General features: G+C 52.8%; 1 protein-coding gene across 1 annotated transcript; it reads right to left on the bottom strand.

Moving 5' to 3' along the window:
• Window positions 1-1,173: 1,173 nt before the first annotated feature.
• Window positions 1,174-12,407, bottom strand: RTN4RL2 (reticulon 4 receptor like 2). Its single transcript, XM_063118704.1, has 3 exons — window positions 12,034-12,407; window positions 5,400-5,875; window positions 1,174-3,255 (listed from the first exon to the last, which is right to left on the bottom strand). The coding sequence occupies exons 1-3, from the start codon at window positions 12,062-12,064 to the stop codon at window positions 2,467-2,469; spliced, it is 1,296 nt and encodes a 431-aa protein (XP_062974774.1). The 5' UTR covers window positions 12,065-12,407; the 3' UTR covers window positions 1,174-2,466.
• Between the last annotated feature and the right edge of the window lie 2,452 nt (window positions 12,408-14,859).

Below are 14,859 nucleotides of genomic sequence, written 5' to 3'. Positions count from 1 at the left end.
TCATCAGATGCAACATCGGAATGCCATAATAAATGAGTTGGCTTTAAGTGGCTACAAGTCTTTAAATGCTTTTCCTGCCCTTAGTGTGTTTCTTCCAAACTGCCCTCCAACCAAACCTTACATAGCCCCTGATTTCTTTGTAGTGTAACCTCTTGTGCCACCCAGGCCCAATGCTTGGCAATCTACTTCCACTACAGCACTATTACCCCTATGGCTACTGTGGGTCTAGCCAGGCTACAACGAGAACAAGGAAAACAAGAGGTTTTAGGCAGCTGTTCCCCCCGCCCCTCCAGTAGCCTCCATCACCAGGTGCCAAGAGCTGCTGACACCATGTGTCCAATGAGGCCTTCAAGGAACATCATGTCCATGGAAGAGGGCAAATTAAAGTGCAGTGAAAGCTTTAGAACAGGGGTGGACCACCCTTTCCCCTTCCCCTGTCGATGGCCACATTCCCTCATGGGTCATCTGCCAAGAGCCACATGTTATAGGTGGGTGAGGCCAGAGGCAGAAGTGTGTGGGACAGTCCTCTTCTCTTTCTGCCACCCTTTTGCGCTCTCTCTCTCTCTCTCTTCATTCCATACAATGGGCTGCCAGGGAAGGGACAGAGGTCTGAACTTGACTGCATGGAGACAGCTTTTGAGATTTAGGCCAAGGGTTCGCAGGCAGCCCTAGGGCTGCGGGTTGCCCACCTCAGCTTTAGGAGAAAGGTGTTTCGATTGTTGTCCAATTTTACCACGGCAAACACTTTGGAGAACTTTTCCTTGAAAGGCAGTAAATAAACATTGCAAAAGAAACTATGTTACAGGCTGACAGGATGGAAATAGAGGCCATTCAGACCGAAGGTTGTAAAAAAACCAAAACAAAAAGCCTTTGTATATTTAGAACTGGCCTGGTTCCCAAACTACCACAGCCCATTCACTTGAGGTCACCTTCATCACATTACATCATTTAAGGATACACCTTTACAAAGAAGACATGTGAATGTGAGAAACACTTGTATCATAACGGTACACGTCAGGGAGCAAGGCTCAGCTAAGTTATTCCGCCGAGCGTACACTCTTCTGTGATAAACTCAGGTTACAGAACAGCATAAATGTGCCACGGCCGCAAACCCAGGAAGACCAGCTGCGATAATGGTATTTTGAGTAAGCCAAATAGCACGGATGATTGAAACCTTGATCTCTTTCAATGGCCAAATTGGTGGATGATGGGGTGAAGAGCTTCTCCAACAGGTATCAATAGAAGAATGTGTGTTGGGGGACAAGAAACCTCCGGCTGAGGAAGCAGCTAGCCTTCCCCAGTTGTCTTCCTGCCAGCTGGACACTGTGGGATTCTTTAAGCAGCTTTTCCCTCAAAATGGTTCTCTCTGCATATTCCAGTACTCATTTCCTTGAGTGACCGAGTCTACCAAGCCATACTAAAATAGTTTAATAGTTCTCCAACCAGCCACATTTTTTTTTAAAAAAGGGGGAGACATGGAGGCACCAGGGGAAAGACACTCCTGCAAAAATGAAGACCAGATGTTACAACCAAGGGCCAATTCACATGATTGTGTTTCATTGTGTGCTAACTGCGACCGCTGCCTAAAGATGTAAATCACAGAGCCGGAAGAGATCCATCTCCCTTCACCCCCTGCTGATGCAAGAAATCCACTGTTGCAGCATCCCTGATCAGTGACCATCCAGCCTCTGCCTAAAAACCTCTAGCGAAGAAGAGTCCGCCACCTTCCGACTTAGGTGCGTGAAATAACCAAGAGAGCAGCCTTTACCATCACGGAGGATCATCCTTGCCATGAAGAATAACTTAACCAGTAAAACCTTGTGCTTGGTTAACTATCACCTCAAGCAATTATGTGAATTGGTCCCCTGGTGTTACCACAAAAAACCAAAAATAAAATAAAAATAGATCAGATAATGGGGATAAGGGCCCAAGATTCCTGTTGTCTTCTCCAGCCCTGGAAGTGGACCACACTTCCCTTTTTAGATGAAGAATCCTGTCCTACTGGACAGAGCAGGGACTTGTGTGCATGGCAGGACACTGTCGAAAGAACAGAGGCTCTGAAATACAGTTTCTTGTCCATTCCATCTTTCCTTATCAGGCACAGAAGAGTTCCTTGCTCTCTCCAGGATATGGCAAACAGAGAAGGCCTCAGGAAGCAATAGTATTTTGGGAACATCTCTAACAGAAGAGTTATGCAACTCCCCAGAAAAAAAGGGGCAACATTGCCAAAGGTTCACAAAATAGGACAGATACCACCCAGAAAGTGGCTCTATTGATAAGTCTCACAATTGGCCAGGAAAGCAGCAGCAGCAACGGATCTAGTCTCCCTTTACCCCTGGGGTGAAGGTTAATCACTTTGGCCTCAGCTAAGTGCTGGGTGGGGATCCGTCCTGGCTTGGATCCCCCCAGTCTCAGTTCCCAAAGCCAATGAGCATCCAACAGAGCAGCCACCCCCACCCGCCGTGGTCAAAACCAGGAAGGTCCCAACAGCATCAATAGGTAAGGAAGGGGAAGCAGCAAGAAGCCGATTCTGATAGCTCCAGAGTCCAGGGTTGAACAGCCAGGTCCGGGGCACCCCTTTTTCAGCTGTCCTCCTTCATTGCCATAGCCCCCCCAATAGTCATCCTCTGTGGGTGGGTCATACTTGGGGCTGCGGATGTCATTGGCTGGTACGTCCCTATAGAAGGAGGAGGGATCAGCAGGAGGTGACCCTCCTAGGCCATAGAGGTGATTGGATGAGCCATTGGGGTGGGGGTGGGGGCGGGGAGGAGATGCTCCATTCTCCCACTCAGGGCGGCAGCCCCAGTCAAACCCAACTGGGTGGTGTTGGACCAGAGGGCAGCCCTGAAAAGCAGTTTCCCTTAAGTAACGCATGTCGCGGCCCTTGCGCTCAGCAGGGGATGCACACAGGACATCCGAGACGGAGACGCGCGTGCGCTGGAACCAGCCCCAGAGGGAGCGGGCGCGGCAGTCGCAGGCCCACGGGTTGTTGTTGAGGCGCAGGAACTCCAGGGAAGGCAATTCTGAGAGTGTTTCCCCAGAGAGGGTGGTCAGGCTGTTATTGAACAAGTATAGGATGGTGAGCTTGCCCAGGTCGCGGAAAGCCCACGTCGGGACGGTCTGCAGGCGATTCCGGTGCAGCAACAGGCGGTCTAATCCAGACAGGCCCCGGAAGACATTCTCGGAGAGCTGCCAAATCTTGTTGCCATGCAGGAAAAGGTGGCTCAGGTTAGCCAAGTCCACGAAAAGGTCATCCTGGGAGATTGAGGGAGAAGGACAAGCTATGAAGACCACCCCAAGAGGCCTCTGCTTCACAAGGAGCATTTTAACCTGGCTACAGAGACCTTAATTCGAGGGTAGGCAATGTAGTGCCTATGGGCCCCAATGCAGCCCCCACCTCCCGGAGTCCTTTCTTGGTGACTGCCAAGGTGCCCTCACCCTCGCAATTTTATAAAAAAGTTAACCCATTTTAACTTGCTGTTGAACTAGGTTTCTGTCGGTGCTGAAAACACTGGGTTCAAAGAAGTTGCTTAGACCCCATTCTTGCCTTCTCCTCAGTCTTTTGCCTTGCCTCCCATGGCAGCCATTTTGTGGGGATGCTCACAGTTTCTCAAATCGCCAAATGTGTCCATGGCCCAAAAAGCTTAGCTACCCCTGCCTCAACTCATTACTCCCCACATCCCTGGCATTTCCACCTCTCTCTCTCTCTCTCTCTCTCTCTCTCTCTCTCTCTCTCACACACACACACACACACACACACACACACACACACCCCTGCTCTTTCTGCAGGAATGTACCCCTGGGTGTAAACCCAGAGGTTATTGTTCAGCTGACTCCTGCTTTGGACGTCTCGCACTGCAAGAGCGTAGCTCACTCCTTTCCTACTCATTGAACGTTGTCCTTCCCCCACCCCCCTCCACTAAGGATGTGGCTTGAAGCACTGAGGCATGATCTGCAAATGCATTTTTACTGCTGCAGGCCAGGCTGCAGTTTCCCTACTCTTAAGCCACAGGGCCCAGGGGCGGATAGGCATGTGGTTTTTAAGTGAGTCGCTGGCAGGGCACTGAGCATCTGCCTTTAGGGGAGAACCAGCATGCGGGGGAGGGCTGAGTGCCACACTGGTTCTTTGCCAGTCTCCAGATATAGGGTGGAGGGGCCTCAATTTGCCCCCTCAAGAGTCCACTCACATGCTAAACCATCTATTTTGAGGCCCATTGTCAACACTCACTCCGCCGCCCCCTTCATCTGCCAAGTGAGGTGACCACCCACCCATCCTCAGCATTCACTCAAAATTTGGAGCCATATTTCTTCCTCCACCCTCACTGGCCATTTTTTCCTCCTTCCCAGGCTCTGCAACCCCCACCATGTAACAGCCACATAAACTTTTCTTGGTTTATGATGAGAGCACATTTTCAAAAGGGCCAAAGGTCCACAAATGGAAAGAATTCTACCCAGAGGATGACCCAAAGAGAAAGGGAACCCTACACTCGAGGTCTTCAAAATGCAGCTGGACAGCCATCTGTCAGGGATGCTTTAAGATGGATTCCTGCATTGAGCAGGGGGTTGGACTCGATGGCCTTATAGTATTAGGGTGACCATATGAAAAGGAGGACAGGGCTCCTGCATCTTTAACAGTTGTATTGAAAAGGGAATTTCAGCAGGTGTCATTTGTATATATGGAGAACCTGGTGAAATTCCCTCTTCATCACAACAGTTAAAGCTGCAGGTGCCCTGCCTTCTTTTGAATATGGTCACTCTAGTATAGCTCCTGCGTTTTAACTATTGCGATGAAGAAGGAATTTCACCGGTTCTCCATATATACAAATGACACCTGCTGAAATTTCCTTTTCTATGCAACTGTTAAAGATACAGGAGCCCTGTCCTCCTTTTCATATGGTCACCCTAGGCCCCTTCCAACTCTACTCTTCTATGATTCTATTTCACCACCCTCCTACAAAGCAGCTCTCTCTATAGCAGGGATGAGAAATCTTTCAGCCTGAAGTCCGAATTCAGGTTCGGAGAAGCTCTTGAGAGGCCCATTCCAGTGGGAGGCAGGGCCAATGGCAAAAGGGAGCGAGGCCCAAACACCAAAAAACACCAGCAGACTGAAGCTTAATGCTCTTACTACAAGCCATTAAGCCTTAAGATGCATTTCAGCCTTTTAGGACTGGGGCGGGGGAACTGTGCAAAAGATGGGAAAACTCCAAGCAAACTGGTGGGGTGAAAGAGGGTCGGGCAAGAGGAAAGGGGGCGTGGCCATCTGGAGAACCCTGAAGGGCTGGATTAGGACCCCAGGAGGGCCAGATGGGGCCCGCGGGCCTGAGGTTCCCCACCCTGCTCTAGAGGCCAGCGGAAATGGCCCATGCCCTAGGCTGAACCAGAACTGGTGGTTTGCTCACCTGCAGGCAAAGCAGGTTGTTCTCCTGAAGATAGAGGTATTGGAGGCTGAAGAGGTTGCGGAAGATGGTGTTTGGGAGGCTGCTAAGCTGGCAGCGGTAAAGGTGCAGAGACTGCAGCCGTTCCAGCCCCCGGAACGTCTCTGGGTCAAGAGTGCGCAGGTTGTGGTTGTCTCCAAGGTCCAGCTCCTCGAGAGCTTGGAGGTGGCGGAAGGTGCCCGGGTGGATGGAGGAGATGTTGTTGGAGTAGAGGCAGAGGGTGGTGAGGCTGGGCCCAAACATCCCAGCGCGCAGGGTCCCAATCAGATTGTTTTGCAGGAAGAGGCGCTGTGCATTGGGCGGCAGGATCCGTGGCACCGAGGAGAAGTTGTTGGCCTGGCAGCTGACGGTGGGTGGAGAAAAGTAGCAGGTGCAAAGCATGGGGCACATGGGCGCACCCAGAGGCACAGCTAGCAGGAGGAGGAACGTGGGAGCCAAGCCTGGAAGGGAAGAAGAGGGAATGAGCCCCTTCACTCACTGAGCTCCTGCTTACGTGGCATACTCCAGCACAGGCTGCTCTAGCACTACACTCCTAAAACACACACACACTCACCAGTACGTGGGCTACTTCAAAACAGCTATATTATTATTACCCGGCCATTACTCTTACCACTGCATCAAGGAGAAGAATTCCATCTTGCAGGATCTACCTTTTCTTTTTCTTTTTTAAAACCCTGAGATTCACCAACTGGAGACTGCTACAAAAGACAGAATCTAAGTCCATGCATTGGTTTTGATTGAATTCTACATTGAAATGCAGTTCACAGCCCTTCCACACAAAAATCCATTCCTGGTTACCCCAAGCTTTCTTCATTTCAACAGTAAACTTTAGGGCAAAGAGAGGGGGTATTTTGTTGTTTCTATTGTCAAACAATCAAAAGTCAGAAATCTTTGCCAATCCCGAGATCTATTAGTAGATCCCATTCTGCCTTTTGCCGCCCCCCACTGCACCACACTCTCTTTAGTACTGCCCACTGAGCACAAACCACCTGCTATTAAAAAGGCTTAAATAAACAAATGCCAGAAGATTTAAGACCCACAGCATTATATCCTTGATTGGTTACCTGTTGTTGTTGTTGTTATTATTATTATTATTATTAACCTATCATCATCATCTTTGATAGGTATATTTACCAGCTCTTGTTCTTTCCTTGAGAACTGACTATTTACTCTGATGTAAATTTTAGAAAGCCCAAAGCCTCCCACTTTGCAAGAGCTGAGATGCGAACAGAAAAATCCTGTATCGTGTGACTTCCAAAGTCACCCAAGTTGGCAACTCTGCCAAGGCATAATCCCACATGAGAAGGCCAGCATACGTGTGTGTGTTTGTGTGTGTGCTTCCCTAGGCAAGCGAGCGTTGATTTTCACCATGTGCGGAGGGGCACAGATGGTTTCACGTGAGCACTCCGCTGCGCACGTGCACGGCTCCCAACCTCTGTCTGTATGTGTGTAGGTGGCGTGACGTGGTAAACGAGTAACACAAGCTGCTGATGCCGTTTCAGGAGTTCACACTACCTCCACTCGGGCCCTACGCTCCCTTCCCACTCCCTCCATCCTCCATCCTGCTGGTGACAAGTGCCACGCAGAAGCAGAAGTCCTTCAAGCCGCCTCTACCATACCTCTCACAGAGTGGGACAAATACAGCCTCCTCCCATTTTCCTTCAGCAAGGCGCACATCACATTCCCCTTACCAGGGGAGGCTGATGGCTCTGACGTCAGTGGGGCTGTAAATCTGCTCTGGGTTTCAGTCAGAACTCGAAAGGAGCGATTCAAAGTGCTCAACCCAATCCCTCCACATAGGTTCAGCACCTGGGACAACTCCTTTAGAGTTCTGGCTGCTTCTGACTAAAACCCAGAGAGGATTCACAGCCCCACGGACATCAGAGCCACCAGCCTCCACTGCCCCTTGGTACAGCCACTGTCTGGGGTCTCACACGAAGTTCAGTTTTGGCTGGAATGCAACAGGGTTGTGGCTGCTCAGAACAGCATTTGATCTTTTAAAAAAGCATTCTGGGCTTCTCATCGGGACGTTTCCCCTGGAACCGGAGGCCTCGGCCCTCCCCTTTCTGCGGACTGCATGCGATTTGAAATGGGAAACAGGCAGAGGGAAGCTGGAGCGAGTTTCACTCCACAGGTCAGCAGCCTCAATCTGCGTCTCCTTCCAGGCACGTCCCTGCCCTCCTCTGTCCCCTTCCTTTGCCATAAGATTACCAGCCGAAGTCTTGCACTGACCCAGTTAGACAGAGCAAGTCTTCCTCCGCGCCGTCTGCAAGGGGGTGGGCGAGGTGGCCCAGCCGTCACCGGGGCAGGGGGAATCAGGCCAGCTGATCACAGCCGCCAAGGGGAGAGCGGAGGGCTCGCTGCCTTGCAGCCACCACGGGATCCCATTTCCAACACCGTGAAACAGGGAAGGAAATCCAGCTCTACCTGTCTCTCCTCACCGCCCTGCTATAATAAACCCCCCTTCCTCCCCAAGCCTTGGGTGGGGCGAAAGGAAGCCGGTGTTCCTGGCCATCAGCAATGACCATTTCCTCCCGTAATGGTAGGCCGATTGTCCCCTCAAGGGAAAACGGGGGGGGGGGGGAAGAGAAAAGCCTCTATCTTGAGCTGGGAGGGCGGAGGGAGCTGCAGCTTGCTCATGTTGACTGCTTCTGTCTCTGGACTCTTCGCTGGTGCGGTGGAACGGCTGTAACCCAAGGAGTCTCATCCATAATTCAGGCCTGTGGCTTTCGCTGGAGCTTGGGCAGAGAAAGAGGAGAGGGGAGGGGACTGGAAGCTGCTCCTCTCTCCCCATAAAAGCCCTCTGGCCTCTCTGCATCATCTTGGGGGAAGGGAGCTTGCAGGCAAGTTGGAGATACTGCTGACTCCCCCCACCCCCCACCCACCGCGCAACACTTTCGTACCAAATTACTTCTCAAGCCCACCACCCTGTCCATTCCCCAATAAATCCAGGGGCCGTGCTCAGCCACCTGCATCTTCCCACTATCCCCCCCCCCCCCAAAAAAAATTCTCAGTGTCCTGCAGGAAAAGCTTTACTGGGTTTTTCTCAGTGAAAGTCAAGAAATGGCTCACTCATAATTTTCAAGCTGAAAATGTCAAAGTAGACCGAGCACATTGTACTATGCTGAAAAAACTACTTTCCTGCCCCCTTCCTAATACACGACGCAAAGGACGCCCCCGGTTCCCCCGCTGGGGCACTGATCATTTGTACCCTGTAATCCCCACCCAAACCTATATGAGTTAAGGCATTTCCCCTCTAAACTGCTTCTTCAGAGATTAAAACCTTTGATCTTTCCCTCAGAAGCAAACTTCCCTGGACGTTCATTAACCTTGCCAGATCATTCAAGTTTGTATGCCTATTAGCACAAGCCCCTCAGCGTCCTCCAGCTTTTCACCAGAGCTATGATGAATTACCACTCCCTTGGGAAGGCAGCAGTAACAACTCAACCCATGATGGGGAGGGAGGGAGGGAGAGAGCAGCAGCAGCAGGCCAAGGCAGAGGTGCTGCCTTTGGGAGTGGAAGAGGTGTTGCCCCCCTTCCAGGTGTTCATCATCCAAGGAATGCGTATATGAGTGCCTCTTCTTTGATTATATGGGAGGCAAAAAGGAAGTCAGTGGGTGGGACATCCTGGCAGATAGACCCAACCCTCAAGAAGTGAGGGAGTTATGGGGGAAATCTGCTAGGGGTGAGTGGGTGGGTTGGCTGGTGTGCTTGTGTGTGTGTGTGGGGGGGGGATAGGGCACATGGGCTTCTCTCAACAAGGCATCTTAGGGGCAGCACAACCCCAGACTTGTCTGCCATCAGATCCAGGGCTGTGGCCTTGGCATACCAGGGAAAGTTGGGAAGTGAGTAAAGCTGCTATCCACCCCCCATCCCCGAAGACCATGACTAGGGACCTATCCAACAGATCAATAGCTAGATAGGCTCCTTTCATAAACTAAGAGGTAGGAGCAAAAATCAACCCCACAAGATGGGCTTCCACAACCAAGAGGAAGAAATACGTATGTTTTGAGTCCCTACAAAAAAGATTTTTCTTGGCTTTTTAAGGGCACCCATCACCTCCTAGTTCCGCCCCACCTCGGACACTTCCAAGTAGAAATGCATGCATCAGATTCCTCTGCTCTTGACAGAGCATTTTGCCAAACATCAGGGCATGGTATTGACTTGGACTACTGCAAGGGAGAAAGACTTGCCTCCTCTCCCCTTGGGCTAATTAACCTGGCTTTAAAGGCTTCTTTCACTGCCAGCTGTTGGCTTTGCCTTCGTCCGCCAGGAAAAAAAGAAGTATTTTTGGTGTCATAAGCTTTCATCCTGAAAAAGCTGACTGTATTTAAAGGGCTTCAATATGTTTTGATCACTTTGTTAGCATTTCTAACCTCCAACCTGTGAACTCGTCATTCCTGCAGCTCTGCCCAGCTATTTCCCCAGAGTTCTTTTAAATCTGTTGATGCCAGATCAGGGTGCAATATATGCCACTGGCAGTATTGTTGGTGATTCATTAATAAGGCTCCCTCCCTACCCCAACTCAGTCTTAACACTAGAACGTTCTTCTACAACGGAGGAATAACATTCTTGCTACTGCACTCGTAACTCTTACTTGATTCTGACCCTACAGCCTTTCCATAGACTCCACAATGACAGGTTGCTGAGCCAGGGCCTGCTCACTCCCCCCACAGCAAGGGGAACTATCTGACCCTCCTGTTGCCACATGCAAAAAAAGTGGTGCAAATGGAGTGGTAACAGGGTCCCTTGGGAGGTGCAAGTCAGAGCTTTGGCCCTCCACCACGATTCCATCATCAGAGACACACCTCACCATAGGAATCTATCTAATTGCGATCCAAAGGTGTACAGACCTGTGTTCTGGCTTTGAAGAGTGCCTGGAACACTCCAGGTTTCTCAGCATCCTGGTCAGGGATAGAACCTGCCTAGCAGGTACAGAGGGTGAACTCCCACCATGCCAGCTGGGGATAGTGGGAACTGTAGTCCAACACATGGAGGGCCTGTGTGTGTGTGTGTGCGCGCGCACGCATCTTTCAACACAAACAATGGCAGAAAGCATTACTTTGCTACTAAGGCAGACCACACACAACTCCTACTCTTAAATCTGGGGAGCCCTGACGGGCATTGAAACAAAAGTGGCAACTCCGTGGTGGGTAGTGTGTATGTGTGTGTGTGTGTGTGTGTGTGTGTGTGTGTAGGCAGCATCCTTGGGAGGGGGCCTGAAGTAGCAGGTCTGACGTGGCTGGTGACGCGGATTAAGCCCAACACAACACAATTCCTCTTTCGTCCATAATTCAACACCCCTCAAACAAGCAGCTGCCTGTTGTTGCGTAACCCATTGGGGGCCAGGCTATAAATGGCAACAGGCAGCGTGGAGCAGAAAGCCATCGGCTTGCCTCCAATCCAGCGAGGCACGGCCCCAGCAGCAGCCTGGCTTGCCACATCTGAACTCCGGCCTGGGCTCCTGATCCTGAACCCCACAGGCCCTGCATCTGTCCAGCAGGAGGCTGCCAAGGAAACTGCCCCCACTTGCCATGCCTTGGATCTGGCCTCCATCGCCGACAGCACAGCACACAGCCGCTGTCCTTTATGCATTCAGAGCTGCTGAGCATCCCCAATCAAGAGACAGAAACACATCCCAGTCCCCCCTCCCCTCCCGTGGCACGATCCATCACCTTGGATAGTCAATCTTGCACAGTTCTGCCAATAAGTGGCGCTTCCTTCCAACTTCGGGTATAGGCATTTAGTGGAGAGAATGGGCTTGGCTGACCTGGAGGGGAAAGAGCTTGAACCCTTTCTACGCCTACACACAGGTCAACCTCTGCCTCTCTGCAATCAGTTCTCTGGTGCCCCTAGAAGTTACACGTGCTCTTTTCTTTTCTCCCTCCACGGAGAGAGGAAACAATATCTGGGTGGCTTTTGGAACCATCTGAAGCAGGCGAGTTGTCAAACAAAACCTTGGGCTGAGCATCCCAGGTGTTGTTGTTGTTGTTGGTGTGTGTGTGTGTGTGTGTGTGTGTGAAGGATCGTCCTCCTCGCTCTGCCCTGCCTTCCGCCTCGTCTTGCTCCAGAGAGGCGATCCAGCGCTCCTGCCACGGCCGTGAAGAAACCTAGGATCGGGGAGCAGCAGTTATTTCTGAACCATTAGATCCAGAACGGCTCCAAGCAGACGCCCATCCGCTGGAGTCCACGTGAACCTCATAGCGCCTTTGGGAGATCTATCCGCCTCAAGGTCGCTATGGGGCGAGGATGGGAAGGCACCGGCATGGGCATGTATGGTGTGTGTGGGGGGGGGGGGGCGGGGAGCGAGGATATTCCCCCGAGAGGCGTCCCGTGATCTCAAAGGGGGCATCTCCGAGGGACAAGGAAGGGATTGACTTCTTTCGCTTTCCAAACTCGCATCACCAGCCTGTCCAGGCATCTGCCCGCCGCTGCTTCTCTCCTTTGACCCGCTCACAAGCGAGGTCCCGCCGACCTCTCCCCCTCCCGCGCTCTCTCCCCCGTCCCCAATCTTCGCCCCCCCCAAACCAGCAGCACACGCCAATCTAGACACCCCGAAAAAGGATCAGAGGTGTGGGGCGGAGGATCCTCGCTTACCGTACAGGGTGGGTCCCAGACGGAGCAGCATGGTGCCAGGCAGACTTGGTGGAGGGGCGGTAGAAAAGACGAAAGGAAGGGAGGACAAATTTCAGGAGAAGGGGGGAAGAGGAGGAGGGGGAGGAGGAGAGGGCACGAAGGGGAGCGATGACTCGCAAAGTCCTCCTCGCTGAGCAGCTAAACCACTCCGATGCCAGGACTCCCTAGCGAGGCTCCTGCCGGACAGGGCGCAGCGCAGCCAGGCGGCGCAGGACGAGTCCTTGCGAGTGCGGGTGCCGCCCGCGGGGGCTCATGGCCGGCCGTGGACTCGCCCGCCCGCCTCCTTCGCCCCGCACTACCCTCCGCTCCGCCGGCGAGAGCGGCCGGACGGAGGCTTCATCTTCCCGGGGGAGTCGCCAGGACGCATCTGGTCCGCTCCGCTCCGCTCCGCGCGCGCCGCCACGGCACAGCCAGCGCCACTCCGAGAAAGGGAGCGAAGGCGGCCGGGCGGCGGCGCCTTATTCCCAGGGCCAGCCTGGGCTCCGCCCCCCCGCTGCCGCTTTAACCCTTTCCGGGACGGGAGGGTCCGCCCTGGCCACTCCCGAGCCGGCCGCCCTCGCCCGGCCGCCCGCTCCGCAGCCCCGGCGCGCTCCCACGCCCTCCCCCGGCCACGCCCACGTGCCTCGCCCCACCCTGGAGGCGTCATCGCGTCTGGACCCGGGGTGTGTGTGCGTGTGCGTGTGTGTGTGGAGGCGGAACCCAGCGCCCTCGCCCAGAAAAGAGGTGGGTCGCTTGCGAACGCCGCCGCCTGCGAAGACTTCGCAGTCCCCATTTATTATTCATCCGGATTAATTCCCCATTTCACACTGACAGTCGCATGCCTCTGCTCGATTCTCCGCGTATTCGTCTGAAGTAAGGCCCATCGAGACCTAAAGCCGCAAGCCGATGCACACTTAGGGCCAGGACCCATTCAACTCAATGGGACGGACTTGCGAAGTGAATGCATGGCTGATTAAAGAAAGTTAAGTGCTCACCAACACGCGTTAGGAAATCAGAGCATAGCCCCTCCCCAAGACACCTGTTTCGCTGCACACCTTTCCCCAAACTCCAGACTCCTGCATGGGGCGGGGCCAGCTTTGCCTGACAGCAACTGGGGTAGCAAGCTCCTTGTTGGGGGGGGCGGGGCGGGCTTGCCACCCCCGTCCCCTCCCACCCCCGGCGCCGCCACGGAGGAGCAGAAGTTTAAAATAGGCAAGACCTTCAAATGGACTTGTATGTAGCTAGTGCCTTTTGGGAAGGGGTTCAGGGAGGAAGTGAGTATAGGAGGCGTGCTCAGTGGAGACTGGTGGCTGTGAATCCATTCTGGGTTTCAGTCAGAACCAGCCAAAACTTTAAAGGAGCTTTCCAAACTACTAAATATATTTGGGGGGGGGGCGTTCAGCACCCTAGATAGCTCCTTTAAAGCTCTGACTTTAAAGCAACCCAAGATGGATTCACAACCCCACCGAAATTGGAGCAGCCACCAGCTTCCACTGGTAGTGCCTGGCGAATAATAATAACATCTCTGGGATGCTCGAGAGCAGAGGACCGGGCTTTCAAGAAAGCACGAGGACCCGAGTTCCTCCGCGGGGAGAAGTTTCCCGCTTCTTCCCTCCTCTTGCGATCCTTGTGATTGGCTCTTGTTGGTCCCGCAGTACAGCAAAAAGTATTTTTAGGGATGGAATCTGGTTTCGTAATCAGTGGAAGATGATTCCGAAGTGTTTTGAGCAGCTCGACAGCGGTGTGATTAGAGGGGAGGGGGAAGAACTGGAGTAGCAACATCTGCTCTCCCAAATCGAAATAGCTGATGAGCAGCGACCCTTTTCAAAGGCACTAGTCACCAATCCTCCCCGCAGTGTGCGCACATTAGCGGGAGAGAATCGGGGCAGAGGGAAACCGAAGTGGCTCAAACCCAGGGCACTGAATGCGCAAAAGCTTTCGATGAATGTAGTGCTTTACACCGAAGGGGCCACCAGTGTTGCACCCAAAACCGATTCCTCCTGACCATTCGCGTGGTTTGGAGGGCGCAGCAACACACCGGGCGATACATTCTTTGACCCTCTCACCCACCTACTTGCTTTCCAGCTCAGGGCGAGCTTTCGCAGCGAAGGCCTACCTCCAACCACCGGCGTCTGCCGCGCAGGCCTACCAAGTCTACTCGCAAGTAAGCATAGGTGCGTTTAGGATTGCATTCTTATTCATTCTTTTATTTATAGAAACGTCTATCCCGCTATGTCTATAGAAACTCCCAAAGCGGTTTATCTGCACAGGCAGGTGAAAGAACACACGCACGCGCGCGCCTCTCCTGGGATCTACTCAAGAAGGTCTTGCCTCTCCAAAATGAGAAAAGCCTCATCAAGATGAAGGAACGGGGTGCTTGTCGTTATGACGGGCTGCAGCTTGAACTTGGATCTGGCCAGGATCTCTTGGGTGGGCGGCGGCTTCTTCTTCTTCTTCTTCTTCTTCTTCTTCTTCTTCTTCTTCTTCTTCTTCTTCTTCTTCTTCTTCTTCTTCTTCTTCGAGGCAGGTGCAGGGCGCCTCAGAGCCGTGCCAGCCCTTCCTCCACCGGGATTTTGAGATGCATTGGCTGGAGTGGTATCAGGGCTACCCAGGATTAGTCAAAGCCCACAGCCACGTCTTGCCTCCACCTCAAGGCTGTCTCCAAATCATACGAAAGCCAAAGCCAGCCATGTTGGTCCTGAGAAAAATCCCAAGGTCCATAGAGTGCAGCCTTCCCCAGCCTGGTGCCCTCCAGATATTTTGGACTGCAACGTGGCCATGCTGGCTAGGAATTATGGGCGTTGCTGT

The sequence above is a fragment of the Elgaria multicarinata genome, chromosome 2 (genome assembly GCF_023053635.1).
Source record: "Elgaria multicarinata webbii isolate HBS135686 ecotype San Diego chromosome 2, rElgMul1.1.pri, whole genome shotgun sequence".
Taxonomy (NCBI): domain Eukaryota; kingdom Metazoa; phylum Chordata; class Lepidosauria; order Squamata; family Anguidae; genus Elgaria; species Elgaria multicarinata.
This window is presented reverse-complemented; position numbering and strand designations above follow the sequence as displayed.